The following is a 26,610-nucleotide window of genomic DNA, read 5'->3' on the forward strand; positions in this document are numbered from 1 at the left end:
CGGCAGGGACAGCGGGGGCAAGGGGAGGCGAGGCGTCGCGTGGAGGGATGACAGCCTCGGGGGCATGCAGCGGGCGGGCTACTACGCCTGTAAGCCTGGCGGGCCGCGAGCCTGCGCGCGCGCTATGACTGTGGTTTAGACTGACTGGCTGCGCTGGCTGGGTGGGTGGCCGCGGCTGGCCGGCTGGGGACTGGGACCAAGTCTCACCTCCCGCCCGACCCGCGCGTCGGCTGGCCTGCCTACCTGCCTCGCTCGTGCGCCCCCTGCCTCGTCCCTCCCCCTGGCGTGGCTCCATCCGTTCCCGCCGCGAGCCAAGTGCCAGCGAGCAACCTCAACCTCCACGCCCAGCGACCGACCGCCCGACCGACCGTCCCACCGCGCACCACGCACCACGCACGCACGCACACTCCCACTCTCACCTTCCTCGACCTTCACAACGTCCGCATCCCAACAACCACCTCCCCCTTCTAATACCCCCATACCCCCCCACGCCATCCACACCCATGGCCGACGCAGCATACGCCTACGAGCCCGCCAACGGCACCCCCGAGCACGTCGCAGAGGCCGCTCAGGCCCACCAGGATGAGGTCGCCGCGTCCCAGCAGCAGGCCCCCGTCGTCTCGTACCTCAACGCCGACGGCGCGACCAACGGCACCCACTCGCCCGTCAACGGCGATGCCACCTCCAACCACAGCGCCGCCGGCGCACTGAGCAACGTCCCCGTCGTCCTCCGCAAGACGCTCTCGTCCTGGGTCGGTTTCTCAAACCTCCCCAACCAGGTCCACCGCCGCAGTGTCAGGTGAGTGTGCCATGCCACGCGACGGCGCGCGTCAAAGAGGCTGTAAACACGGTGCTTGACGACGCGCGCGACGCGCCCATCCACTGCTCCACCCGGCTAACATTCTCCCCCAGGCGCGGATTCCAGTTTGTCGCCATGGTGGTCGGTACGTGTCGAGGCGCGGAGGGAAAAGGGTGCCAGCGGGACCGGAGAGGCGCTCACCAAAAGGATGGTCCGTGCTGACAGTTGTTTCCAGGCGAGTCTGGTCTCGGCAAGTCTACTCTGATCAACACGCTGTTCGAGACCAAGCTGTACCAGCCCAAGGTTATTCCTGACCCCGGAGCGGACCGCGGCAAGACTGTCCAGATTGAGTCGATCTCGGCCGGTGAGTGGTCGTGCTGGCCAAAGCGGCGCCAACCATGACCGTGCTCACACTGCGCGCAGAGATTGAGGAGAACGGCGTTCGTCTCAAGCTGACCGTCGTCGACACGCCCGGCTTTGGCGACTACGTCAACAACGAGGAGTGGTGAGTGGGGTGGTAGAGGTGGTGGTGGTGGTGACGTGACGCGAGACTGCGCTAACGCACGACCCAGCTGGAAGCCCATTGTCGACAACATTGAGGCCCGCTACGATGCCTACCTCGAGCAGGAGAACCGTGTCAACCGCCTCAAGATGACTGACAACCGTGTTCACGCGTGCATCTACTTTATCCAGCCCACTGGCCACGCCCTCAAGCCCATCGACATCGAGTTCCTCAAGCGCCTGCACACCAAGGTCAACCTCATCCCGGTTATTGCCAAGGCCGACACGCTCACCGAGGAGGAGGTCGAGCTCTTCAAGCAGCGCGTGCTCGCCGACATTGAGTACCACGGTATTCGCATCTTCCAGCCCCCCTCGTACGAGAAGGACGACGACGAGACTGCGCAGGAGAACGACGAGATTATCAGCAAGATTCCTTTCGCCGTTGTTGGTTCCGACAGCGTTGTGCAGGCGCCCGACGGACGCCACGTCCGCGGCCGTTCGTACCCATGGGGTGTGATCGAGGTCGACAACGAGCAGCACTGCGACTTTGTCAAGCTCAGGCAGATGCTTGTGCGCACGCACATGGAGGAGCTCCGCGAGCACACCAACGACGTGCTGTACGAGAACTACCGAACGGACAAGCTCCGTGCCATGGGCGTGGCCCAGGACGAGAGCGTGTTCAAGGAGACCAAGTGAGTCGTCCCAACACAATACACTGTTGTTTGCTAACGCTCCAGCCCCGCGGTCAAGCAGGCCGAGGAGCGCGCCATGCACGAGGCCAAGCTCGCCAAGATGGAGGCCGAGATGAAGATGGTCTTCCAGCAAAAGGTGCAGGAGAAGGAGCAGAAGCTCAAGCAGTCGGAGGAGGAGCTGTACGCTCGCCACCGCGAGATGAAGGAGGCGCTGGAGAAGCAGCGTCTCGAGTTGGAGGACAAGAAGCGGCGTATCGAGAGCGGCCGTCCTCTTACCCCCGAGAAGGGCTCCGTGAGTGGCGTGCAGCGTCGTGTGCGAGTCGAGCTGACAGGTTGCAGAAAAAGCGGTTCGGCCTCGGCAAGTAAATGTGCCGCCCCTCGCGTGTCTGTTCTCGTCTCCGTTCCTCCTCGTTACCCGCGCGCACCATCTTGTTGCCTGGTGGTGGTGCTTATAGTTGCCGCCTCGACGCTTTTTCAGTACTTGTTTGATACCCTGGGCCAACTGCGACCAACCCAATCGCATCTAACGACCCCTTTACTCTACCTATGAACCCCGGACTGGTGTAGCTGGTCGGAATGCACATATGATGATTGCGCCGGCGCGGCGACCCGACCGCGCGAAGCGCGGGCGGGGGAGGGGTTGGACGCGTCGAGGTGGGCCGACGCGTCGACACACGCGGGGTGGCTATTTAAGCATGTTGGGGGTGTGAGATCAGTTACGTTGCGGTGTGTGTGTTCCTGGAGCCGTCTGCACCCGGAGTATAGAGTTGGCGGGGGTTGGAGGTGTGAGGGGAGTTGCTAGTTATGGCAATGGGCCAGACGTCGACGCAGACGACGATGCCGACGGGAGGTGCCACAGTGTGTGTGTGGGTCACGTGATGCGACAATACGCTGGCCGGCGGGGATGTGGTAGCGCTGACAGCAGCCGCATGCACGGCACACCCCGATTAATCGCCCGTGGCAGCAGCAGACAGCCCGAGGGCGCGGGTGAGCGACGTCGACGCGGACTGGCACATCCGAGGCAGCATCTCCGGAACACGCGGTGCCGAGGGCTGTGGGCGGTGGGCGGCGGTGGGCGGCCTGGCGGGCCGTTTTGCCGGCCGGCCGGAGGGTGGGGCCGCACGACCGGCGATGCTGACTTCGGGTGTGCTGCGAGGTACATAACGCCGGCTGCTTCACGGCGACAGCTCAACTTTCCCCCCTTCCCCCCCCCCCTCTCGCCGCCGCCCCCCCCCCCCCCACCTCCAAACACAATGCACATCCTCCTCACCGGCGCGACGGGCACGATCGGCAGCCTGACGGCGCAGCGGCTGTCGGCAAACGGACACACGGTGCTCGCGACCGACGTGCGGCCGTGGTCTGCCGCGCCGAAGGGGCCCGCGCTGCCCCAGGGGGTCGAGTTCACCATCGCCGACCTGACCTCGATCCCGGCGGTCGACTCCCTGTTCGCGGGGCAGAAGTTCGACGGCGTGATCCACCTCGGCGCGTACCCCTGGCCCCGGGCCGACCTCGACGACCGCGAGCTGTACAAGAACAACAGCGTGTCGTCGTACCTCGTGCTCCGGACCGCCGTCGACAACGGCGTCAAGCGCATCGTGCAGGCGAGCAGCGTTAATGCGCTCGGGCTTAGCTACTCGCCCGAGGGGCACAACAAGTTCAAGTACGACCAGTTTCCGCTGACCGAGAAATCGGCGAGGCGGCCGGTGAGTCGGCGACTCGGGTCGCGGTGATGTTGGGAGTTGGGAGGGGGGAAGGGGTGGGGCTGGGCATGTGGTGGGGCTGCTGGGCCAGCTGCGGCAGCTCGAGCTGCATGGCACGCACCACTCCCTCGGCATGCCTCGCCGAGTCGCAGTAGCCGCACCACGGCCCGATGTCGCCGCGGCCAAGCCCGTGCGCGTGCCACTGCCACTGCCCACCTCACAGCTGTGCCACCCCCCCTCGGCCCTCGCTTCGCTCGGGCCTCGCTAACACTCCCCAGGAAGACGCCTACGCGCTCACAAAGCACGAGTGCGAGATCCAGGCCGACTCGCTCGTCCTCTGGGCGCCGGGCACGCGCATCGCCTCGCTCCGCCCGCACATGGTGCGCGACACGTACGACCTCGCGTGGCCCGACTGCATGGCGCGCGACCACTTTGCGTGGGTGTCGAACGATGCGTGCGCGGCCGCCTGCGAGCTCGGCCTGACCTCGGAGGGGTGGGAGGGCCACGAGGTGTTCAACATCATCGCGCCCGAGCACTGCTGGGAGGGCGGCGTCGACGCGCAGAGGAAGAAGGGCGACGCGGGGCAGGACGTCGGCGTGAAGGGCAGCAGCGCGCGCCCCACCACGCTGCAGCTCCTCAAGCACCACTGGCCCCACGTCCCCCTTGACGAGGGCTACTGGGCCGCCAACCCCTGGCGCAGTGTGTGGAGCGCTGAGAAGGCCGAGAAGCTGCTCGGGTGGAAGCACGACGAGTACCCTGCCACCAAGGCGGCGTAGGCGGCGTGGTGCAATAGCTATGCATTAGTGGACACTGCGGGGTGCGGCGGGTGGTGGTGGTGGCGGTGGTGGTGGTGGTGGTTGTGGCGCACAACACTGTCTGGTGCTGCGAGTGGCAGTAGTGGTGCTGTACAACATTCATGCGACTGCTGCTACGTCGCTACGACTCTACTCGTGCTGCCTCTGTACCCCCCTCGCCTGCTTCGCAGGCTCGGAGCAGGCTCGGAGGCTAATCCTCGTCCATCGACTCGCCCCCCTCCTCCCCCTCCGCCTCGTTGTGCAGCCGCACCAGCTCGCTCGCCATCCACGGCCGCTTCTCCAGCGCCTTGGCAATGTTCACCCCAAAGTACTCTGCCAGCTCGTCGCTCGACGGCGCCACCGGCGTCGAGTCCGCCGGCTTGGGGTTGACCAGCAGCGACAGCCCGCCAAACGTCGCCTTCATCAGCCCCGTCTTGCCCTTGCGGTTGTCGCCCGGGTACAGCACCCCCACGAGGTTGTTGATCACGTCGAGCTTCTCGCCCTTGACGCCCCATAGCGCCTGCCGCACCGTATTCGCACCCAGCGCGCCGATGCCGAGCACCGCGCCCTCGTACCGCCCCGCAGGGGGGAACTCGGCGCCCAGCGGTGACGGGAATGGCGACGACTGCAGCGCACGCGTAAACGTCGACAGCAGGCGAGGAACAAGCCCGGGGTAGCTCTTGCCGTACAGCGTGACGAGCTTGGCCAGCACGTTGGCTGCACGCTGGCGCAGCTCGGACTGCGTCGGCGTCTGGTTCGAGCTTGGCGGGTGCGGGCCAAGCGGCACCGTCAACAGGATGGACAGCAGCGGGCCGAGGAACTGGTGCAGGTATGGCTCGACGAAAATCACCTCGTTGTCGAGGATGGCCTCGACAACGTCGATGAGGCACCCGATCGTGCCCGTCGCACCGACCAGCGTCTTGTTGATGCTCTCAGCGACCCAGCGGACGAGGTAGGCCAGCACGCCTGCGACGGCAGCGTCAGAGCGCACGCTCGCCAGCGCGGCGATGCGGTGCCGCTCGGCGTCAGGGAACGCGTGCGACTCGGCGCCAGGCGGCGGGTTGCCAGGCAGGTGGGGCAGGCTGGACACGGGCGGGACGAGCGCGGCGGTCAGGCGTGAGAAGTAGAGCTGCAGCTCGGTCGTGAGGTGCGTCTTTGCGTTCTGGCGCAGCGCGGCCGAGCCTGTCGTCGGGGCGGGTGTGCGGGACGCTGCGGTGTCAGTTGCGACCCCAGTTTCTTCAACTCACGCCCTGCGCGCGAGCTCGGAGGCGGGTTCTCTGGGATGGCCGGCTGCACGCCCTCGACGGCGAGCCAGTGCGCCTTCCACTTGACGCCAGCGCTGTTGCCCAGCGCCGCGGGCAGCGGGTCGCGGAGGTACGTGGCAAAGTCGATCTCGTCGTCGACCTCGTGGTACAGCTGCTGCGAGGGGTTCTGCCCGGCCGACACGGGCACGGCGTGGAACGGCGCCTGCGGCAGCGGCCGTGGGGGGACGAGGACTGGCTCGACGTTGAGCGCCTCCATGGCGTACTCGACGTCCTCTGGCGTCAGGGTCGACCGCCTGCCGTGCACCATAAACTTCTTGGCCTCCTGCAGCAAAAAGTGGAGGCGGTACTCTACGTCGCCGGCGAGCAGGTCGGCCGCACCGGGCCCGAGGGGGTCGAGGGGGAGCGACTGGGCGACCTCCTGCCTGTCAGCGGGGCGGGGGGGCTACGGGACCCACCTGGATCGACTCGGGCGGGTAGATGCCCATCATGTGCGGTGCGGGCATGGTGGGGGTGCGCGGTGAGCGTGCGCGGGGGGTGGATGCGGATGCGGCGTGGAGTGGGTGTTGTCGGTCGACCTTGTTGTCGCTGGTCATTTCGAGACGCGAAACGGCACCAGCCAGCTGGGTGAGGCGGCGGGAGCAAATCGTCCAGCACCAGCCTCGGCGACGGAGCATATCGACCCCGCACAGTGCGGCGGCGGAGCAACTCGTCTCCACTCATCGCGGGCGGCCAACGCGCAACACGCGCAGCACACACCGTGCCCGGGCACTTGGCAGCACGCTGACCAACGCCTACGGCGCGGAGACGAGCTGCTGCGCTGCTAGCTGCTCGCTGGCCGCGCTGGGGCGGCAGAGCTCTCCAGCTCGGCGCCAAGCTGCTCCGCGGAGATTAGCCCAACTCAGTGCCCGGAGTCCACGCCGGAAGCCAGGTGCGATCTGGCAGCCTGCGGCTTCGCGGCCTGCACGCGCACTCCGTGCTCGTGTTGCACACTCGCGCGCGTCTTTATCAGCCCGCCGGCGCGGCACCGCGTGTCCGGGTATCGCGCGGCATGGGTGCCGCCATGGAGTGCGGCGCCGAGCGTCGTCGCTGCTACGATTGCCACGGGGTTCCTTGGAGTTCTCACCGGACTGGCGGTGTGGCTCTGGCCATCGAGGTATATAAGCTAGCCTGGGGGTAGCGACATCAAGCAGCAACGAACAGCAACGAACGCAGCAAACCAATCTCCACAATGACCACCGCCACCGCCACCCCCACCCGCGTCCTCCTCGTCGGCGCAACGAGCCGCACCGGCCTGCTCGCGCTCCCGCACCTCCTCCAGAAGGGGTGGCACGTCGTCGCGACCGTGCGCTCCGAGGCGCGCGCTGCCGAGGTGCGCAAGCTCGCCCAAGGCCACGCCGGCACGCTCGAGACGTACGTGCTCGACCTGGCGAGCCTGACCTCGCCTGAGGCCGCGCACCGTGTACTCGACGCGACGACGCCGTCCGTCGTCTTCTGGCCCGCCGGGGCAAACGAGGACGCCGACCCCGCGGCGATCCACGCCGTCGACTACGTCGCCGCCCAGGCCTTCATGCGCGCCGGCGTGCTCGACCCCCGCATCAAGAAGTACATGCACCTCTCGTACCTCCAGTGCCGGCGCCGCCACGCCGCGTGGTGGAGCGCCGACGACGGCGCGGCCGCAGACTACGCCAACACGTCGTACATTGCCGAGTTTTACAAGGCGCGTATCGTGAGCGACGGCCTCTTCGCCGCCCTCACGGCCAAGCGCCGCGCCGCCGACCCGGGGTTCCAGGGCATCCTGTTCCGCCCCGGCGCGCTCAAGGACGACGCCCCGACCGGCAAGGTGCGCATCGTGCGGGCTGGGGCCACGGGCGGCGTGACTCGCGCCGATACGGCTGATGTGGCGGTCCGCCTCCTCGCCCGCGACGACGTCCACGGCTATGTCGACCTCGAGAACGGCGAGGCTGCCGCCGACGACGAGATTGAGAAGAGCGTCGCCGAGGGCTTTGACGCTGTCGAGGGCGAGTTTGACTCGACCGAGGCGCTTCTGGCGGAGTACGGCCTTAACTAGACGGGCATGTGGCTAGCAGTATCGGCACCGGGGCCAAGCCCGGCTTCGCCGGCCTTGTCTCCGGCCTTGCCTCCTCGTACAGAAACAGTATGCATGGACCTCTAGTACAGATGAATCACCCCTATGCGCTCTTCTCCACCGGTGCCGCCTCGACAGACGCCAGCTCGGCCGCAGCCTTCTCGGCCGCCGCTGCACGGCGCTTCTTCAACACGTTCTCAATGAAGAACTCGCCCGCCTTGTAGCTCGAGCGCACGAGCGGGCCCGAGGCAACATACAAGAAGCCCATGCCCTCGGCCACCTCCTTCCACTTGGCAAACTCGGCCGGCTCGACGTAGCGGTCGACCTTCATGTGGCGTTTGGTCGGGCGCATGTACTGGCCAAACGTGACGACGTCAACGTTGACCGCACGCAGGCGTCGCAGCGCGTCGTGCAGCTCCTCCTCCTGCTCGCCGACACCGAGCATGATCGACGTCTTGGTGAGGATCTCCTTGCCGTTGGCAGTGGCCGACTCCTTGGCGTACCGCAACACCTCGAGCGACTGCTCAAAGTTGGCACGGCGGTCACGCACAAATGGCGTGCAGCGCTCGACCGTCTCGACATTGTGCGCAAACACGTCGAGGCCAGAGCTGGCGACCAGGCCGATGTACTTCTTGTCCTTGTTGGCAAAGTCGGGCGTGAGGGCCTCAACGAGAATCTTGGGCGCCTTCTGCTTGATCTTGGAGATGGTCTCGGCAATGTGCTTGGCACCACCGTCGACAAGATCGTCACGGTCCACACTGGTCAACACAATGTAACCCAGTCCCCAGCGCGAGATGGCCTCGGCCGTGTTCTCGGGCTCGTGGACGTCGAGAGGAGGAGGCGCCTTGGACGTCTTGATCGAGCAGAAGCGGCAGCCACGGGTGCAAGTGTCGCCCATAAGCTGAGGGTTAGAAATGTCTCAGCCACCAACCCACCATGATCGTCGCAGTCGCCTCGCCCTTGTCGCCGCCCCAGCACTCGCCAATGTTGGGGCACTTGGCCTCCTCGCAGACGGTGTGGAGCTTGAGGCCGCGCAGATCCTTCTTGATCTCGGTGTACGACTTGCCCTTGGGGATCGGGTGCTTGAGGAAGGAGGGGAGGCGGGGCCTGAGGTGTGAGCGGGTAGCACCAGCAACGCGTCGTTACCCACTGTGATGTATTACCAAGGACGACGCGCTCGGTAGCAGAGGGCAGCGGCTCGCCAGACACAAAGTCGTCGAAGGTGAGCCCGTCGTCGAGCTTGGCAAATCGCCTGCGGGGCGCCTCCTCGGGAGGGTTGGACGTGGTAGCCAGGCCGCGCGACGACGAGGCCGTGATCTGTGGGGTAAAAACGGATCAGCAGAGTGGAGGTGGTGGGGGGAGGCCGCACTCACCGAGGCGAGGGTGCGACGCGACGCCGAGGCGCGCACGGCGTCGACAGCAGTGGTGAGTCCGCGCATGGTGAGTGAACGTGAGTGGGACGAAGTGAGATGGGGGAAAGTGTTGACAAAGACGGAGCTTGTGTCTGGCGGGGCGGGGTTGCCGTGTGCTCGTCTCGTCCGTCGCAGGCTGCCGATGATCCGACGAACGACACCCATTCTTGGAAATCTGGAAATGATTAATGGAAATTGGGCCCTGGCATTAGAAAACGGGATTAGAAACTGGGCTAATAGAAAAGCGGTCACGTGCCGCGTCATGTTGTAATCTGTTGATAACCATTGGCGCGCGTGACACGAAAGGCTGAGGGCGACGGGGTGCAAGTGTGCAGCAGCAGTAAGCAGATGAACAAGAAGAGTCACAACGAGCGTGTCTGTTGTGCACACTGCGAGCTTCCAAGCTTCAACAATGCATCTCGTTGTCACCAACGGTCGACGTCTTGCGTTGTGCCACTTGACTTGGACCGGCGCCCTCCACTTTCGGCATCAGATGTGACCGCCAGGCACGGCAAACACGACGCCGGTGCACAAGTCGGTCAGTCGCATCCTCGTGCCGGCTTTGGGATCCACTCTTGCTCGTTAACCCTCTTGCCCATTGCTCAACACTTCTGCGGAAACGGCCAAGCTATCGACGGCCGCCCCATGAGATTGAAACAACGGCCAAAGGCGCACAAGCTCAAGCCTCGGCACTCGGCCGGCCGACTCTCGGTCAACTTGAACACCACCCTGGACAATAACAATGACACCGACCTGAGGAGTCCTTCCCCCGAGCCGATAGCGTACGTTGCGCAAGTCACGAGCAAGCACTGACGTTGTAGCTCGGCATCACGGCCATCGCCTTATTCCCAGCTGTTTCCACCCGCCAGCAGCGAGCACAACGATGCCAGTTCCAGTGCCCGAATCGCCTCGCCTGCTCGCGGGGCCCTCCTCAAAGCGACGAGCAAGACGCCCGCGGCTGATTTCCTTCGTGCCCTCGAGGCCCGACGGCAGTCAACACCTGTTGCCAGTCAAGACAATGATTCAGCGGCTCGGTCGCGCACACGTAGTGCGGAGAACGACGGAGCGACTAGGTCGCACTCGCACTCGCCTGCACGGCCAACAGTCGCAGCATCACCTTTGCGAGAACCGCCCCTACCGTCACCACCCCGCACTACCATTCGCGCCTCGGACGTTGTGCAGAACGACGATGGCTCGATAGCTGCGCTAACCTTGAACATCACCATGTCGGCGACGGGCAGGCAGACCGCTGCTGAGGTATCCGAGCAGCCCCCACCAGCGAGCCGGCGAGCTCAGACTCCACAACGTACCCCGTCGCCGTCGGCATCCCCAATTCAGAACGAGGTCCAACTCATTTCCCTCCCCGCGGAGTCATCCACCTCGCCCCATCAGCGCATCTCGCCCTCCTCCGGTCCTTCAAGCGTCGTGCGGATACCCAACAGCGAGCCGAATGCCGAGGCTGGACCCTCGCCGTCGTCAAAGGGCAAGGGCAAGCAGCGCACCCTGGCAGATTGGTTCAGCGAAGATGGGCGAGCTTGGAGGCCACCTGTGCAGAAGAACAGGCTGGTTGTCGAGCTGCCGTCTGCGTCACCGCGCAAGGTTATACCGCCGAAGCAGATGGTGCCTCTGAAGTTCATGCCCGAAAACCGCGCATATGTCGTACTGAACATATCCGCGTCCCGGCGAGACGAGCTCATCGCGAAGGGATGGTATGGTGAGTTGTAGAACCATTCAGCAGCTGACGCCAAGACCGCTTCAGAGATGACGATGACCTGCCGGGCATCTACCACCAGAAACGCGGACTGCGCGCGGCAGCAGCCTTCGGCAGCTCAGTCATGCTGAGGCCTGGGCGGGGAAGAATGTACGGCGAGGTTCCAAGACAAGCGCGGGTGCGTGAGCCCGAGGCCCTGCCAGAGCGGTTCGCGAACCGCCCCGGACCTGCAATCCTCGAGCCGTGGGCGAGCGTCGTGAACGAGCAGAGCCTCCTCAACCGCGTCAACGAGTACCCCTGTGGCTGGAAGGGGTGCGACGCGCTGCTCGCCACTGAGGCGCTGCTGAAGAAGCACGTCGCTTTCCGCGCGCACACTGCGCAGGGAGCGTTCGCTGCTGGCGTGAGTAAGCCCCAACCACCACCGCTGACGACCAGCTGTACGGCGAGCACACAGTCTACCGTTGTCACTGGCGCGGGTGTGACGGGCCGTGCTTCGACGAGATCTGGAAGCTCGTGCAGCACATGGACGCGGTGCACATCGGCGTCAAGCTGCTGTGCCCGTACGAGGGGTGCGACCTGCGCTCGCCGTCGCTGCACCACCTGCAGCGGCACGTGATGAAGCAGCACGACGAGCCGAGCGACTACCCGCACCCGCTGGCAAACGCGCCGTTTCGCGACGAGTTTGACGAGGCCGACATGGCGCCGCTGCCGGGCACGGCCTACACCCACGAGCTCACGACGCAGCCCATCAGCGGGTCGTGGTTCAAGGAGCCCAAGCAGGAGCTGCTAAGGAAGAAGGTGCACGCGCGCTGCTTTGCCCCCGAGCACCCCGACATCTTCCAGAACCATGCGCCGCTCATGCCCGACGGCGAGAGCGACAGCGCCCTGCCCACCGCCGAGGGCACAGAGGTCGCGAGCGAGTTCAGCGCCCGGTTCAGCGCCGCTCCAGAGGACGGCCGGCCCGCCAAGCGGAGACGCGTGGTCGTCGAGCTTGTTCGCAGGAGCCCCGCCACCTTGCGCCAGTACGCGCGCATGCCGTTGCCACCAGTATCTCCCCCGCCGCCGGCCGACCTCGAGCCGCCGGCACCCGCCGCAGACGCAGACACCTCGTTCAGAAGCGCGGCCGAGTCGGACGTCGAGAGTGTCCTCTTCGCCGACGACGACCTCCTAGATTCTTCGACATTTGACGTAGACTAGACCGTCTGCATGTACTACTGCCCTTCACATGTCGTTGATTCTCTTGCATATGCGCGGCAATGAAGTGTCTCGAAAGGCACAGACGTGCGTAGTAGTAGTACAAGTAGTATTGGTATACTTCAAACTCCCCCCATTACATTCCTCTCGTTCGTCTAGTCGGATGCCTCGACAGACAGTCGGTTCTCGTCTCTGGCAGCGGCAGCAGCCTTGGCCTGGTTCTTGTTGTTGTTCGGCTTGGCCGGGCTGCGCGGCTTGCCCTTGCCGTTCTTGGGCTTGGCCTTGGTCGCAGGCGACACAGACAGGAGCTCCGACTTGGGGCTCGTAGACACGGCCGGAGGGGCTGGCAAGTCGAGTGTGTTGGACCCGAGCTGCTCGTCTGGCAGTAAGGGCGACGAGTCGGCCACTGCGATCGGAGGGAGCGTCGGGGGCAGCGACGTGGGTGACTTGGTCGGCGAGAAGGCCGAGTTGGAGCCTGACCTTGCGCGCGGCTTGAAGGATCCCAAGAGGGGCGCCTTCCCTGGCGAGCTACCCAAGGGCGCTGGCTGCGTCTTTGGTGAGAGCCACTCGGAATCCGAGGGCTTGGGCTGCTCCGGAACGTCCTGGGCCACAATCGACCCGGCGTCCTCCTCGAGGGCAGGGGCCGGAGGGCACGGCGCAGTCTCCGGGAGGGGAGGGAGCGACGTAGTCGCCGAGTCGGCAACGGGCAACAATGTTGAAGTAGCCGTCGTCGCTTCCTCGGCCTTGACAGCGAGGACAGTGGTGGTGTCCACTGCGGGTGGTGTGGAGGTGCCCTTGGCTGGCGAGGGTGCGCGGCGGGCAGCGGACGTGATGCTGGCAGTTTCTGAACGTGCCTTGATCGCCTGCGCCATCAGTGACCGGCTGTCCTCCTTGGGCGGGCTGGCCGACTTGGTGGGACTGCGAGCAGGCGAGGAGTCCTGGCTAGTTGTGGCGGGCTCATCGGCAGCCTGCGCAGCGTCGTCATCGGTCTCTGGCCCAATGTGGACAATCGTGTCGATGCTCTCGGTCCTTGATAGGGCGGTCTCGGGGATGGCGTCGGCCGTTGGCGGCGAAGATCCAGCTCCACTCGTCCACACGGTCGTCGCACGCGGTGTCTTGCCTCGACTCAATGTGTTGCGACCCTTGGTCTGCGTGGTTGGCGGGACGACGGCCTCGTCGAGACCATTCAAGCTGACATGGCCGCTCGGGGGGCTTAACACGTCCGAGGCTTGGGCCGGGGCTGGCTTGCCCTTGTTGGCAGGCTGCACGGGCGAAGATGTGTTCCACTTGCCGGGCGACTGGATTGACACTGGGTGGCGATCCAGAGAATGGGAGCGGCCGACAACACCCTCAGCCTCCCTTCCTCGAGGAGGCGAGTCGTCAGCCAGACTGGGCTCGGTACCGTCTGTCGCTTCCTGGTGCTCTTCATCCGAGTCGCGCTCAGCCAGATCGTGGTCCTCGTTGTCGCGGTCGTTCTCATCGTCCTCGTCATCCTCGTCCTCATCGTCGTGTGAGACAACCTCGTAGCCCTCCGCCGGGATGATCAGGAGGCTCTGGCCGACAAGCTCGTACCGCTGGCACAGGGCGACGAACCGAGCATACAGCGATGTCTCGGCCTCGGCGGTCGCGAAAGCCTCGCGGTGGTGGAAGTAGGCGTGCGAAAAGATGCGGGAAAGGCGACGAAACAAGGACGGGAAGTGGGCCAGAGAGGCATGAGGAATCTGCAGGCGAGAGGGGAAGTAATTTGACGAGTTGAGGAGGGCAGTGGTCGAGTCGAGGCTACAAAGGTCAGTGCGATGGAAGCCAAGCCAAGACATACGTGTGGAGGATGTAGTCGATTGCGCAGCAGCGGTCGGTACCTTCGCCGCCGTGGGCGACACACAGGTACTGCCACTCATCCGCCTTCATCTCGGGGCACGACTCGCGGCTGCACAGCTGCAAGAGCTGGGTCATGAGTGGTGTCACGTCGATGGGTATCCGGCTGCGGAGGTTAGCGTCATCACACGACCAGGCTGGGGGCTACCGACCGGAGGTGCTCGTAAATCCACTGCGGATGTCAGCTTGCATCGCGACGGCGCGACAGCGCGACTCACGACATGGCGATCGGCAGCTTTCGAGTTGTCGGTCGGGACGTCGACGAGTCCTTTGACGTCGTGTGGGTCATGGCGGACCTTGAGCGAGAGGTACTCTGCGAGCTGGAACGGGCCATCAAAGGACGACAGTGGGGGGACGGCCGACTGCGGGGGTAATGGCGGCATGTCCTGGTAGTGTGAGCTGATGTCGGCAATGGCGACAAGCCTTGCCAGAGGCAGCAGGCGCGACTCACGACTAGCTTTGAGCCGCGCTTGAGGCGATAGGTGGTCGGGCGTTCATCTTGATTTTCGGGAGGTATGATCATGATTGCGTGTCGTGGGTCACTGGGCTGTGGCTGCGCGTGTATAGTGACCTGTATGCGTGGGCTCTAGTCGTTGCGCTTTGCTGACTCGTGCATGTGCCGGGGGATAATGCGTGTGCGAGCGAGTATGAGTGAATGAGTGAGTGTGTGAGAGGGGGAGAGGGGTGGCTTGGAAGTTGAGTGTCAGTCACACCAGAGGCGCATTAACAACGCGGTATTATGACGCCCGCCGCGCTGGCTGGCGTTGGTTGCTGCTTGCGGGAGGCCACGCGACTTTGGGATTAAACGCAATAAAAGCCCCAAAAAATAATACCCCGGGCGACGCCTGCTGAATCATATAAAAGGAACATTGGCCACTGAAGCATCACCAGTTGACATTGGACTCCACCCCCCAGCACCCCTCCAACAGCAATGTCGACGGCACCGGGCGGACAGACCTACTACGAGTTCTACCGCGGATCGAGGTTAGCGTGGCGTGGGCGCGGGGGGTCGCAGAGAAACTGACGGGGCATCAGTATCGGCACAGCGCTGACCGATGCGCTCGACGAGCTCATCACGTCGGGCGATATCCCGCCGCAGCTGGCCATGCGCGTGCTCCAGCAGGTCGGTTGGGCTGGCCTGCAAGCGTACTGACGGTCGCAGTTTGACAAGTCGCTGACAGAGTGCCTCCAAAAGGGCGTCAAGCAGAAGACGTCTGTCAAGGTGGGTTGGGGGTGGGCGCTGTGCGGCCGCCCAAGTCGCCACCGTGTTGTGCAACCCGCGCCACTGGCCCCGACATCGCTGACAGCCCAGGGGCACCTGTCAACGTACCGCCTGTGCGACGACGTGTGGACGTTTGTGGTCAAGGACCCCCAGTTCCGCATGGAGGGCACCGGGTCGTCGTGAGTGGCGTCGTGGCGGGTGGCAGGGACGCAGACTGACGCCCCAGCTCATCGGGCGAGCTCGTGACCGCGCCAAAGATCAAGATTGTCGCGTGCAAGTCGGGCGACGCGCCAGACGGCCGCCGCGGACACTGAGGCCGGCAGCTGGCTCTGGGCCTGGCCTAGAACGTTATTGTAGAGACACCAAGACAGAGACACAGACAAGCAGAACAGACATCAGGCATTTCATCCATGTAACGTGTAGCATCATGAGCGAGGCGCGGGGTCGTAGTGTGCAGTGAGTGGGTGCGAGGACACCGTCGCAGAGTCGCACAGTCTTGAGTGGAGTGTCGGTGACGTACATTCTCGGTGCGTGCGGCGAGTGCCCCGGCGGGATGATCCGGGCCAAGGTGGAATCAGCAGCTCGAGCTCGCCCACCACACCCCCGGGTCCATGTCCACCCACGTCGTATAAGACATGATGCATTGATACAGTGTACAGGTGAGCGCTTAGGCCGAGAGGTAGTCGCTGATTCTGGGTGGTCAGCATGAGTCGCCACTGCACCGACTGCTCCACACGGCGTTCGCTTCGCTCACGCCTCGCTCGCTCGCTCGCCCGCCCGCCCACTCACTTCTGCTTGTCGTCGTGCGACGTGTCCTTCTTCTTGGACAGGCGCGCCTCGAGCTTGTTGAACTCGTCGAGCGCAATGCGCTCCTCCTCGTCGATAAACTGCTCGACCGACTGCACCTCGGGCACGTAGTGCATGAGCATGCGCTCGATGCCGTTCTTGAGCGTGACGCTCGAGCTCGAGCAGCCGCGGCACGACCCCTTGAGCTTGAGCTGGACGATGCCCGTCTCCTCGTCAAAGCCCTTGTACTCGATGTCGCCGCCGTCCTCCATGATGGCGGGGCGGACGCGCGTCTCGAGCAGCTCCTTGATCATGCCGACGATCTCGCTGTCCGTGTCGAGGATGCGCGTGTCTTCTGGCCCGTCGGCCGCCTGGCCGTCCTTGAACAGCGGCGCCCCGGACGAAAAGTGCTCCATGAGCACGGCGAAGACCTCGGGCTTGAGGATCGACCACGCGTACGACTCGTCCTTGGAGCAGGTGACAAAGTCGGGGCCGAAGAAGACGCCGACGACGCCGTCGATCGTCAGCAGGCGCGTGGCCAGTGGCGACGGCAGCGCCGAGCGGAGGTCGAGGAACTCGTGCGTCGCGCCGTTGGTCACGTCGACGCCGGGGATGAACTTGAGCGAGGCCTCGTTGGGCGTTGTCTCCGTCTGGATGAACATTGTGCGGGCTGGGGGAAGGTCAGCGGGGTCGGGGTGGGGGGGGGGGGGTTGGGGAGGTCGTAGAACACCCCGTCAACGCCCTACTCACCCTGCTGGCGGGCACCAGCGAGGCGGGGCATGCCCCCGCGGCCGAGGTTGACGCCGCGGGCGAGCCCGACACCAGCGGCGGGGGGGACGCGGGCGGCAGCGCGCGCAGAGGACGCGAGGCCGCGCGCGAGCGGGCGGGTTGCGGGGCGCGCAGTGGCGAGCACGGCGCGGGACGACGAGGCGATGGACGAGCGCATGGTGAGTGTGTTGGAGAGTGGCAAGAGGAGTTGTCGCCTTTTGAAACTTGTGATGTAAGTGGTGAGTCGTCGGTCAGTCAGCAGGCAGCAGGTCGCAGCCAGGGCGGCCCGGATCTCGTCGGACCAATCGGTCAGTGGCGATTTTCGAGCCGCTCTGCCACTGGGCCGCGCGGGGGGGCTCCGTCCTGCTTCTGCAATCTCGCGTGCGGCGCTGGCGTCGCTGGTGCACGGGGACGAGGTGATGCATCTTGGCTACGAGTTTGAGATGCATGCATTGGTCTCCTGGCGTGGCGCAGGACGACTACAGGCGCTCGCACAATGCAGGCGAGCCGGGTGGTCACTGACTGCCCTCTACCACGCGGCCTGTCCTGCCGACGACTCGCTCCAGAGCGCTGGCTATCAATGATAACACCGCTGGCGTACGCCGGATGCTGGAACGCCGAGACTGTCCCATCCCCCGCCCGTCCACCCTCCACCCCGCACCCCACCACACTGCCATGCCTCCATGCAATCTACATGCGCTGCGCGCTCTACGCTCTCCGCACTCTACACTCTACACCCCACGCCTAGAACTTGCCCGCAAGCAGGTTGCCGATCATGTGGCGGGCGGTGATAAAGGTCGTCTTGTACATGGTACCCAGGTCGAGCGTCGAGAAGAGGCCGTCGGCAAAGCCAAAGGGCAGCATGAGCGGGATCCAGCCCTGGGCATACTCGAGCGCCCACGACTCGCGGGGCATGCTGTACTGCTTGACCTGGCCACGGGGGAGGTGGTGCACGTCGCCGGGGTTGTACTCCTCGGCGACGAGCGCGCCGGGCGCGTACGCCAGCTGCTGGCCCTTGAGGATGTGGAAGTAGTCGTCGGCCGTGTGCACGCCCGTGTGGCCCTCGGTGCCGGTGCCCGTGCCAAAGATGATGAGGTACTCGGTCACGCTGGCGTGGATGATGAACATGGAGCCCATGGCGCCGCCGGCATTGTTGAACATCCACTGCGACGCGTCGGTAAAGTCCTTGCGGAAGCGCACGTCGGGGTACTTGTCGGTGATGCCGTCGATCACGTTCTCGACGAGCCATGTCGCGTTGTTGCTCTGGCCCGCCGCCTTGGCGCCCGCGATCGTGTGCTGGAACACGTCGTTGAGGCCCTCGGGGCTCATGCGGTAGAACGACGACTGGGGGGGTCAGATAGGAGCAGCCACAAAACTCACGTTGATGCTCTGCAGGTACGAGCCGAGGCCGTACAGCACGGCGAGGATGCCGGCGTAGAACGCCCACTTGGACGCGCAGGACGTGGTGCAGGAGCCCTTTTGCGACATTGTACTTGCGGGGTAGACGGGCGAGCAGCAAAAGTCAAGACACGGCCGCCATTAAAAACAGTGCACTCATTGTTGTCACCGACGGCCGGCGATCGAACGATGGACGCGTACTTTTTGCTTCCGCACGCGACTTGCTACCCCACAACCCACACGGCTATCATACATCGTGCGATACACGGCCAATGCCAAGTCAATGCACTCCAGTCTACGTCTACGTCACGCGCCCGCGCGGAGATGCGTCGCTATGCCCGGCCCGTCATCTCCGCTCATTCCTGAGCATCAAGGATAGCCCGCAGCTCGTCCACATGAGCCTCCGCGGCCTCCCACGCCTCGTCCAGCACGGAAGACCCAGACCTGCCGGAAACCCCGCCGAGGCCCTCGTGCCGGACTCCGCACCCATGTCCGCGCTCGTCCAATGCGATCGTTATGGTCGTTGGCAGCAGGTCGCTCTCGAAAGCGGTAGGGTCGGGAAGGAGGTATGTTCTGGGATGTTAGCACCTGAGGTTCCTGGACCAGAGGCGGGTGTCGGCGGCGCCTCCGATGGGGCTCGCGACCTCCGCTCTCCCACTTACGACTGGAAGATGCCGAATGAGCACGTCAGGGGGACGCGTCCCAGTGGCAGAGGGTACGTCTCGGACGCGTCACAGGTCGTCTGCAGTGTCTCCTCGTTGAATGTCGCCTTTGGCAAGCGGGCTGGGATGTCAGACTTGCTCCTAAAGCCTCAGTCCAAACTCACTGTTCTTCAGCGCCGCCATGACGGCCAGCACGGCGGCATCGTACGCGTTCCCGTCGTAGTTGATACACACGACGTCGATGTAGATCACCCACGCGGCCTTGCCAGGCGCAATGACGAGCGACGACGGCGGCAGCGTCCGCGACGAGACGACGAGGTCGTTGAGCCAGTTGGAGAACGTCTGCGCTTCTTCCGGTGGCGGGCCGGGCTTGAAGCGTGGCGAGCACAGCGCGGGCAGGTCAATGTTGGGCACTGGTGGGTCGGTCAGCGGGGAACCGGGGAACCAGGGAACACGGGCAGAAGAAGCAGCCTGTGCGCGCGAGCCACATGCCCGTCACGCAGAGCCGGCTTGTATGGCGTTGGCGCTCGCTCGGGCGCTGCCTGGGCGGGCCTCTGAAGTGCGCTCGCTCGCTGCAGATAAAGGCAGTGGGCTGTAGGCCGGCCCATTCGTGCCCACTGCCGCTCCACTCCCTCGCCACTCATCACTCACCCACAAACCCCTCGTTCGGCGCCGCGCCCGTCGGCTCGGCGACTTCAGCCTTGACGCCGCACACCATCGTCGTCTCGCCCATGCGGACGAGGGCCGAGCCGTCGGCGGTGGCAATGGAGCCTGGGGGTCAGCCGATGTGACGCCGTCTGCACCATAATCACTCACCGACGTTCACGCTCACGTCGCGCCAGGCGCCGATACGCCGCCCGTCGGGCCGGTAACCCTCGGCGAGGAAGCGGGTGAGGTACTGTTCTGGGTGGAGGCGCTTGAAGACGGCGGCGGCTGACGAGCCTCCCGCGGCTGATGTTGACGCGTCGGGGGTGGGCTGGGCGACTGCTGCTGCCATTGTAGGTGGGGTGTGTCGCTGTCGCAGTGTTGTTGTTGTTGCTTGCAAGAGAGAGAGCTGAGAGGGACAGAGGTACAGAGGAGCACTGGCTTGGTGGCCCGCAACATTTCTGCCAACAGAGTCATTTCGCGTGGCTTCCATGTGGCATTACTTAGTCGATCCCCTGCTTTAAAGTTCTGACCCCGCGTCCCACCCCCCGTCTCCCTCCCCCGTCCCCCCTGCCACCGACGACGACTTGGTCTCGTCGACCATTATTTCGCAGAGCCCCATCGCCATCCACGACCAGTCTTCAGCGACATCCTAGGCGTCAACGACGACCCATCCACCCATCCAGTCGCGCCAGACGCATCCCCAGCGCTCATACGCACCCCGGTACATGTCAAGTCATGTCCCCACCACCACGTCTGCCCTCGCCCAACACGCATCCACCTCGGCAAACCCCAATGCCATGACCCCAGCCAGCTACCACCCTGGCCCCCGGCCTACGCCGGCACCAACTCCGGCCAACGCGCCTACCTCTACCACCCTCCCGCCTTTTCACCGAATCGACACGCATCAAATAAAGCAACAACTCCACGATGCATTGGGAGAGGCAGGCCTGCCCTACTGGAAAGCGCTCAACGGCTACCTGCTTGGCCAGGTCGGACGCGACGAGCTGACGGCGCTGGTCCGCGGATGGCTCAAGGGCAAGAACCGTGAGTGTGGCGTGGCACAACGGCCTCGTTACAAAGACCCGCAGCAGGCACTAACCACAACAGTCACTCTGCACAACCAGCTCCTCTATTCTCTGCTGCACAATGCCTCGTCGCCGCAGATCTCGCACGAGCCTACGAGCCCGCTCAACATGCGCAAGCGCAGGCGTGGCGGCCTCGACGCGCCCGACTTTGACTCGGACGAGTCGTTTATCGAGTCCAAGGAGCGCGTCTACCACTGGGTCATGGGCCTCGGAGGCAAGGAGCGTGGACGCGTTCGCCGGACCATCAAGGCTCATGACGAGGACGAGGACGCGCAAGGCGAGACGGAAGGCGCGGTTGCGAACGGCGACTACGACCCGGCTCCAGATCGAAAGCGCCAGTGGTCGGCATTCCAGTCGAGTGAGTTGGCCTGGCGGTGGTGATGGTTATGAGAACGGCGCTGACAAATCCCAGCTACGCAGCCTCCGCTGGCCGAGTCTGCCCATCTGTTACCGTCGTCCAACCAGCTCGCCATGCGCCTCGGCCAAGTTGCAAAGTCGTATGATCTCGAACTCCCTGCCGACTCGTCTCGCGAGGTCGGAGAGTTCCTCGGCGTCGGCCTTAACGCCCACCTCGGTGATGTGCTCCACAGCGTGGTCCACCTCACTGGTCGTGAGCGCCCAGGATTCGACACGATCCATGTCCCGCAAGGCATCAAGCAGCCAAACGGACTGCAGGCGAACGGCGACGCGCCCGAGACGCCAGCCAAGGACACGGACAACCTCCCTCCGCCCTCCCTCCAGACTCTCCAGTACCTCTTCACCATGGTCCCAAGCCTGCACCCGCAGGCCTCGCCAACCCTCTACAAGCTCGAGTCGTCGCTCACCATCTCCGAGGTCGAGGCCGCCACTCCGCCGACGGAGAAGAAGGACGACCGTGCGACCGACCTCCAGCGACGTGCGGCTGCGCTCGTCGGCCTCGTCACGCCCGGACCAACGGCCGCGCCTCTCCCGTCGACCACCCCTCAAAAGGCGTCCGGGGCCGTTCCCGGGACAGTCGCCACCCTGTCCACCTCGCCCGTCAAGGCCGGGTCCACGCTCCGCGCCGTCCCAGGCCAAGGCCGTGCCGACGCCGTGTCCAACACGCTCATCAACACTGGCCTGCTCAAGATTGACAAGGCTGGCCGGGGCGACGAGCCGGTCGGTACCGAGGCGGACCGCAAGCGCGAGAAGAAGCACAACCTGCACTGGAAGTACGAGGACCCGGCGATTATCCTCAAAGACGTGCTGGGATAGGCCCCATGCGCCGCTCCCTGCCCAACGCTCAGACACCACCCTCATGACACCCAACCCCACCCCACTGTATAATTTGTCCCATGTCCATTACCACCACACTACACTTGCGAGCCACCACACTCGCCGCCACGGGGTTGCGTAGATCCGTACAACCCCGCCTGTATGCATTGAACGATCATCACAAGTGTCCGGGCCCGGAGGTGGCCGGGCCCATGTGATTGCCGGGCGTGTGCGTGTGGCGCGCCGCACCCGACCGACGTGTTGCCCCGCAAGGCGTATCGTGCGAATCGGGAGTGATGCAGTCGCGACGCGGCGCACAGACAAGTGTCACGGATCGTTGATGGGCCCGATTTCGGTCGACGCGCCGATGGGTAAAATGGATTGCAGCCGAGATGACTGGCGAGCCGGTCGGAGAGATTACGACGAGGTTGCAATAGTCCCGTGTGCCACCGGCGCGTCATTACCGTCGCGATTCGTCGGATCGCCTCGGACACTTGGCACCCAGCAAATAGCCGTCCGACACCCAGGCAAAAAAGGCGTCATGGCCTGGCTTGCCCCAACACTCGTTGCTGGCCGACACCGCCGATCAGCATGTGTACGCGACGACCCGGTCGGGTAGAGGTACAAGCGGGGCCCTCGCTAGGTTCCTATGCATGATGCATGCAGTTTCTGCTATATCGCCCTCCTTGGCTCATCTGGTTTTGGTATGGTAGGGTAGGTGTATGGTGTCGGGAGAGAGTCAAGATGGTCCAAGCAAGCGCGAGAGAGACCGGCTCTGCCGGAATGCATTGTCGCTGCGTAGCTTTTGAGAGCAAGCTTAGTTCTTGCCCTCGAGGATGGCAGAGATCGAACCCCAGACGAGCTTGGGGCTCTGGGCAGCGTCGACGGGGGCCCAGACACCAGTCTTGCGGTAGTAGTCGACGACGGGGCCAGTCTGCTGGTGGTACGTCTTGAGACGCTTCTGGAGAGTCTCGGCGTTGTCGTCAGAGCGCTGGATGAGGGGCTCGCCAGTCTGGTCGTCGGTCATGGGCTTCTTGGGGGGGTTGACTGGGGCATCAGCGTTGTCTAGCTGCTACTACTCACACTCGCGGTGGTACGAGCGGCCCGAAGCGGGGTGGATGAGACGGCCAGTGATGCGCGAGATGAGGAGCGCGTCAGGGATCTTGAGCTCGATGGCGTGGTCGATCTTCTTGCCCTTGGCAGTGAGCATGCCGTCGAGCTTCTCAGCCTGGGGAACGGTACGGGGGAAGCCGTCGAGGATGAAGCCGTTGGCGCAGTCCTTGTTGTTCTCGAGCTCCGACTTGATCATGTTGACCATGATGTCGTCCGAGACGAGGCCACCGGCGTCCATGATCTTCTTGGCAGCCTTGCCGAGCTCGGTCTGGCGCTGGACCTGCGAGCGGAGCATGTCGCCGGTAGCGAGGTGGCAGACGCAGTACTTCTCCGAGATGGCAGGAGCCTGGGTGCCCTTGCCTGGGGGGTGTTAGGGCGGGCTGCTGGGAGCCGCGGCTTGACTTACCGGCACCGGGAGGGCCAATGAGGATGAGCTTGGGCGACTCCTTCTGGCCAACGATGGCCGAGACGGCGGCGGTGGTGCCCTTCTCCAGCTCCTCGATCTTGGCGGCGAGCTGGGTGTGTTAGTGGGGGGGCAGCAAGGGAGGGGGGAGGGAGACAGCGCAAGCATCGCAGTAAAGGTCTGGCAGTAGCGTCGCTTTGCTGGCCACCTGACCACCTTGCTCGCCATCATGTCACGCGCCGTCGCTGGCCGCGACGATCACTTCGGCGATGTTCGGCCGCACTTGAGCTCACCTGTGTGTAGAGGCCCTTGAGGTACTCGAGCTCGGAAGAAGACTTGTCGTTGGCCATTGTCTGTTGCGTGTGTTAGCGGGCGTGCAGCGACAAGCGAGTAGGGGGGATGTGCCCGATGCCTACAGAGGAGACTGGGTGCTGCTGGTTGTACTCACGAACAAGGAGGAGTGGTGTTTTGTTGGGGTTTTTAAATGAGAAGGAGAAATGGACCAGTTATGAGGTCCATCACCCCGACGACGCCAGCCGCCAGTCTGCGCCAGATTCGGCGCAACAGTGTGGCGTGGCTGGCTGGCGGGGGTGGGCGCCGGAGGAAGGCCAGCCACGGTGACACAGTGTCACCCACTCACCCCAGCCAGCCGCACCGGAACGCGCGCACGGAACAGATCGCGGGATCAAATCATTCCGTCAAGTCCAAACGACCGACGAAAAGAAACACTGCACGTGGCGAGGGACGGAGATGGACACGAGCCCCGTGTGGCATCACGTGATTTACGGTCGCATGGTCGCCACGCGCAATGACGCACCGATGGAGGGTTCGCGGGCTCGGTCATGGATGCCGCCGTGGTGGCCGGGGCCGAGGTACCGAGGTGGAGAGTATCCCGCGCTGCTGCCGCTGCTGCCGATTTGGTGATGCAGCCCGTCGTGCCGAAGTGCGATGACGACACGCATGCATGCAGCCAGGCGGACCGGCGTTAAACGAGGCACGCCGACCCACGGCCAACGTGCCCACGGCGTACGGCCCACGGCGACCCACTGTGCGGTTGGACGCGGTTGTCGCCCGATGGCCAAAGGCACAGCACGCAGATCGTTTTCTTGACCGTCGGTCATGGATTCACTTGAACGCAACCAGCCCCAGCTCCCCGTGTGCCGATAAAAACACGACGGGCCATCGCGTCGAGACGTCGCTACCCACTTCCCTCAGCGACAACATCAAGCACACTCCACTCCCACGGGCAGAGCTCAGTCTCGTAGCCCATCACCAGAACTGTTTGCTACACCCTGGCGCCTGGCCGCCCGCACAAGCAGACCCAGCCGCCGTCGCCTCGTAATCGTCCTCCAGCCTCCACACGCCGCCTCCACCTCCCCATCTACTATTTACAGCACCGCCGCCGCCTCAGCCTCTTCCTCCCTCTATTACCCAGACACAATGGCCACCACTACCACCACTGCCGCCCCGGCCAGCTTCTCCGAGCCGCCAACGCGCGTGCCCTCGCCCGCCACGACCCCGGCCGCGCGCGACATCCCTACAGACTTTCGCTCGTCGCTCGCCGCGTGGTGGGCCTCGTCGGGCTACCGCGACGCTCGGATCGCCGAGGACCGCATGCTCCGCCGCCTGAGCTACTACTCGCCCGCGCCCCCCGAGCCGTCCAAGTCGTGGTTCTCGTGGTCGGGCAGCCACGCCCCAGCCGAGGACAAGCACTTTGTGCCCCCCATCGACCCCAGCACGGGCTTTGCAGCGACGGTTCGCAACGTCTTCATCCCGACCCCCGACCCCGCACTGGCGCCCACCGTCCCAGACGTCAACCCCGACTCGCGCGCCTCGTCGCTCAAGTCGGGTACGAGCAGCCACCACCACGGCCACAAGAAGCACTGCCACAAGAACCACCAGGACTACATCAACACGCTCGAGATCACGCGCAAGGACAATGCCGACTCGAAGGAGGCTGTCGTCGTTCTCCACGGCTACGCCGCGGCCCAGGGGTAAGTCGCGTCGTGTCACTGTCGCGGGTTGGGCTGACGGCCAGATTCTTCTTCCGCAACTGGGATCCCATCGCGCGGTCGGCTGCCGCGACGGGACGGCGCACCTTCTTCCTCGATTGGCTCGGAATGGGCCTGTCGTCGCGCCCGAACCCCGCGCTCCTGGCCGCTCCCTCCAACGCGCCGGTCGAGCAGCGCGTCGCCCGCGCAGAGCACTTCTTCATCTCGTCGCTCGAGGAGTGGCGCGCGTCGGTGGGCATCGAGAAGATGGTCCTCGTGGGCCACTCGCTCGGCGGCTACCTCTCGACGGCGTATGCCCTCCGCTACCCCGACCGCGTGAGCTCGCTCATCCTCGTCTCGCCCGTCGGTATCCCCCGCGGTGAACTCAACCTGAATGGCTCGCCTGGCCCTGCGCCCGCCACCAAGGCAAAGCCCGCCCAGGAGGGCGCGGACAACGTCGACGAGGGCATCGCCGGCAACCCCGAGGCGCTCGAGGCCGCTGTCACGGGCGAGGACGCGCACGGCGAGGCCAAGCAGTGGCAGCAGGAACGCGAGAACTCGGCTTTCCGCCGCGGAGCTACAAAGAGTACGCCTACACCCCCTCCAGAGCCCGCACCGTCTGCCTCCAGATCACTGATCAGATCAGTGTTCCTCTGGGGCTGGGACAAGGGGCTGTCGCCCTTCAGCGTCCTCCGCGGCATTGGACCCTGGGGCCCGATGCTCGTCGGCAAGTACTCGTCGCGCCGCTTTGCGACCCAGTCGCCCGACGACGTCCGCGACCTCCACTCGTACATCTACGGCACGAGCACGCTCAAGGGCTCGGGCGAGTTCTGTATCTCGCACATTCTCAAGCCTGGAGCCTACGCCCGCCTTCCCCTCATCGACCGTATCGACAAGCTCAAGATCCCCGTGTCGTTCCTCTACGGCGACAACGACTGGATGGACCTCGACGGCGGCCGCGACGCAGTCAAGGTGCTTGAGAAGGCCGGAAACGCGGCTGGCTCGTTCCACGTCGTCCCGCAGGCCGGCCACCACCTCTACCTCGACAACGCCGAGGTCACCAACGGCATCATTGACCGTGCTATCCGCACGGCCCCGCGCTCATACGAGTACACGCCGGCAAAGCAGACTTGATTGGGTTGGCGCTACAGATTAGATTCGATTAGATGTGACTGTACCATTATTGTTGCCTTTTTATGCATCGTGAGGGTCATGGATTGAGCGAGAATATGGGGTGGGGGTGGTAATAGACACAGGAGGGCAGGAGGCTAC

The 26,610-nt window shown here is 64.6% G+C and overlaps 14 protein-coding genes across 14 annotated transcripts; 7 read left to right on the forward strand and 7 right to left on the reverse strand.

Moving 5' to 3' along the window:
- Positions 1-503: 503 nt before the first annotated feature.
- CDC3 (Cell division control protein 3) lies at positions 504-2,358 on the forward strand (the record flags this gene model as incomplete). Its single annotated transcript, XM_069355515.1, has 7 exons — positions 504-799; positions 913-944; positions 1,035-1,163; positions 1,223-1,304; positions 1,372-1,992; positions 2,038-2,284; positions 2,332-2,358. 7 exons carry the CDS (start codon positions 504-506, stop codon positions 2,356-2,358), a joined length of 1,434 nt encoding a protein of 477 aa, XP_069207586.1.
- Positions 2,359-3,245: 887 nt separating this feature from the next.
- Positions 3,246-4,468, forward strand: Q8F55_007076 (uncharacterized protein; the record flags this gene model as incomplete). The annotated part of the gene is made up of 2 exons (XM_069355516.1): positions 3,246-3,695; positions 3,971-4,468. 2 exons carry the CDS (start codon positions 3,246-3,248, stop codon positions 4,466-4,468), a joined length of 948 nt encoding a protein of 315 aa, XP_069207587.1.
- Positions 4,469-4,697: 229 nt separating this feature from the next.
- Positions 4,698-6,254, reverse strand: taf6_2 (histone H4-like TAF Taf6, SAGA complex subunit; the record flags this gene model as incomplete). Its single annotated transcript, XM_069355517.1, has 3 exons — positions 4,698-5,695; positions 5,734-6,169; positions 6,207-6,254. The coding sequence occupies 3 exons, from the start codon at positions 6,252-6,254 to the stop codon at positions 4,698-4,700; spliced, it is 1,482 nt and encodes a 493-aa protein (XP_069207588.1).
- Positions 6,255-6,979: 725 nt separating this feature from the next.
- Positions 6,980-7,819, forward strand: Q8F55_007078 (uncharacterized protein; the record flags this gene model as incomplete). Its single annotated transcript, XM_069355518.1, has 1 exon — positions 6,980-7,819. The coding sequence occupies one exon, from the start codon at positions 6,980-6,982 to the stop codon at positions 7,817-7,819; it is 840 nt and encodes a 279-aa protein (XP_069207589.1).
- A 121-nt stretch (positions 7,820-7,940) lies between these two features.
- Q8F55_007079 (uncharacterized protein) lies at positions 7,941-9,276 on the reverse strand (the record flags this gene model as incomplete). Its single annotated transcript, XM_069355519.1, has 4 exons — positions 7,941-8,738; positions 8,773-8,944; positions 8,988-9,154; positions 9,211-9,276. The coding sequence occupies 4 exons, from the start codon at positions 9,274-9,276 to the stop codon at positions 7,941-7,943; spliced, it is 1,203 nt and encodes a 400-aa protein (XP_069207590.1).
- A 618-nt stretch (positions 9,277-9,894) lies between these two features.
- On the forward strand, positions 9,895-12,157 carry Q8F55_007080 (uncharacterized protein; the record flags this gene model as incomplete). Its single annotated transcript, XM_069355520.1, has 4 exons — positions 9,895-10,031; positions 10,071-10,963; positions 10,999-11,360; positions 11,396-12,157. The coding sequence occupies 4 exons, from the start codon at positions 9,895-9,897 to the stop codon at positions 12,155-12,157; spliced, it is 2,154 nt and encodes a 717-aa protein (XP_069207591.1).
- Positions 12,158-12,309: 152 nt separating this feature from the next.
- Q8F55_007081 (uncharacterized protein) lies at positions 12,310-14,552 on the reverse strand (the record flags this gene model as incomplete). Its single annotated transcript, XM_069355521.1, has 5 exons — positions 12,310-13,933; positions 13,974-14,135; positions 14,182-14,201; positions 14,248-14,415; positions 14,481-14,552. The coding sequence occupies 5 exons, from the start codon at positions 14,550-14,552 to the stop codon at positions 12,310-12,312; spliced, it is 2,046 nt and encodes a 681-aa protein (XP_069207592.1).
- Positions 14,553-14,960: 408 nt separating this feature from the next.
- Positions 14,961-15,565, forward strand: toa2 (Transcription initiation factor IIA subunit 2; the record flags this gene model as incomplete). Its single annotated transcript, XM_069355522.1, has 5 exons — positions 14,961-15,013; positions 15,065-15,152; positions 15,192-15,251; positions 15,342-15,430; positions 15,478-15,565. 5 exons carry the CDS (start codon positions 14,961-14,963, stop codon positions 15,563-15,565), a joined length of 378 nt encoding a protein of 125 aa, XP_069207593.1.
- Positions 15,566-15,918: 353 nt separating this feature from the next.
- On the reverse strand, positions 15,919-16,983 carry NIFU4 (NifU-like protein 4, mitochondrial; the record flags this gene model as incomplete). The annotated part of the gene is made up of 3 exons (XM_069355523.1): positions 15,919-15,943; positions 16,041-16,707; positions 16,788-16,983. 3 exons carry the CDS (start codon positions 16,981-16,983, stop codon positions 15,919-15,921), a joined length of 888 nt encoding a protein of 295 aa, XP_069207594.1.
- A 566-nt stretch (positions 16,984-17,549) lies between these two features.
- On the reverse strand, positions 17,550-18,293 carry ERG2 (C-8 sterol isomerase; the record flags this gene model as incomplete). The annotated part of the gene is made up of 2 exons (XM_069355524.1): positions 17,550-18,149; positions 18,186-18,293. The coding sequence occupies 2 exons, from the start codon at positions 18,291-18,293 to the stop codon at positions 17,550-17,552; spliced, it is 708 nt and encodes a 235-aa protein (XP_069207595.1).
- Positions 18,294-18,559: 266 nt separating this feature from the next.
- Positions 18,560-19,862, reverse strand: Q8F55_007085 (uncharacterized protein; the record flags this gene model as incomplete). Its single annotated transcript, XM_069355525.1, has 5 exons — positions 18,560-18,776; positions 18,866-18,986; positions 19,030-19,278; positions 19,517-19,636; positions 19,682-19,862. The coding sequence occupies 5 exons, from the start codon at positions 19,860-19,862 to the stop codon at positions 18,560-18,562; spliced, it is 888 nt and encodes a 295-aa protein (XP_069207596.1).
- A 448-nt stretch (positions 19,863-20,310) lies between these two features.
- Positions 20,311-21,831, forward strand: Q8F55_007086 (uncharacterized protein; the record flags this gene model as incomplete). The annotated part of the gene is made up of 3 exons (XM_069355526.1): positions 20,311-20,557; positions 20,621-20,956; positions 21,011-21,831. The coding sequence occupies 3 exons, from the start codon at positions 20,311-20,313 to the stop codon at positions 21,829-21,831; spliced, it is 1,404 nt and encodes a 467-aa protein (XP_069207597.1).
- Positions 21,832-22,648: 817 nt separating this feature from the next.
- On the reverse strand, positions 22,649-23,697 carry ADK1 (adenylate kinase; the record flags this gene model as incomplete). The annotated part of the gene is made up of 4 exons (XM_069355527.1): positions 22,649-22,878; positions 22,915-23,304; positions 23,351-23,459; positions 23,641-23,697. 4 exons carry the CDS (start codon positions 23,695-23,697, stop codon positions 22,649-22,651), a joined length of 786 nt encoding a protein of 261 aa, XP_069207598.1.
- A 1,090-nt stretch (positions 23,698-24,787) lies between these two features.
- Q8F55_007088 (uncharacterized protein) lies at positions 24,788-26,472 on the forward strand (the record flags this gene model as incomplete). The annotated part of the gene is made up of 3 exons (XM_069355528.1): positions 24,788-25,341; positions 25,386-25,924; positions 25,985-26,472. The coding sequence occupies 3 exons, from the start codon at positions 24,788-24,790 to the stop codon at positions 26,470-26,472; spliced, it is 1,581 nt and encodes a 526-aa protein (XP_069207599.1).
- Between the last annotated feature and the right edge of the window lie 138 nt (positions 26,473-26,610).

Source organism: Vanrija albida (genome assembly GCF_041260175.1).
Source record: "Vanrija albida strain AlHP1 chromosome Unknown contig_5, whole genome shotgun sequence".
NCBI lineage: Eukaryota > Fungi > Basidiomycota > Tremellomycetes > Trichosporonales > Trichosporonaceae > Vanrija > Vanrija albida.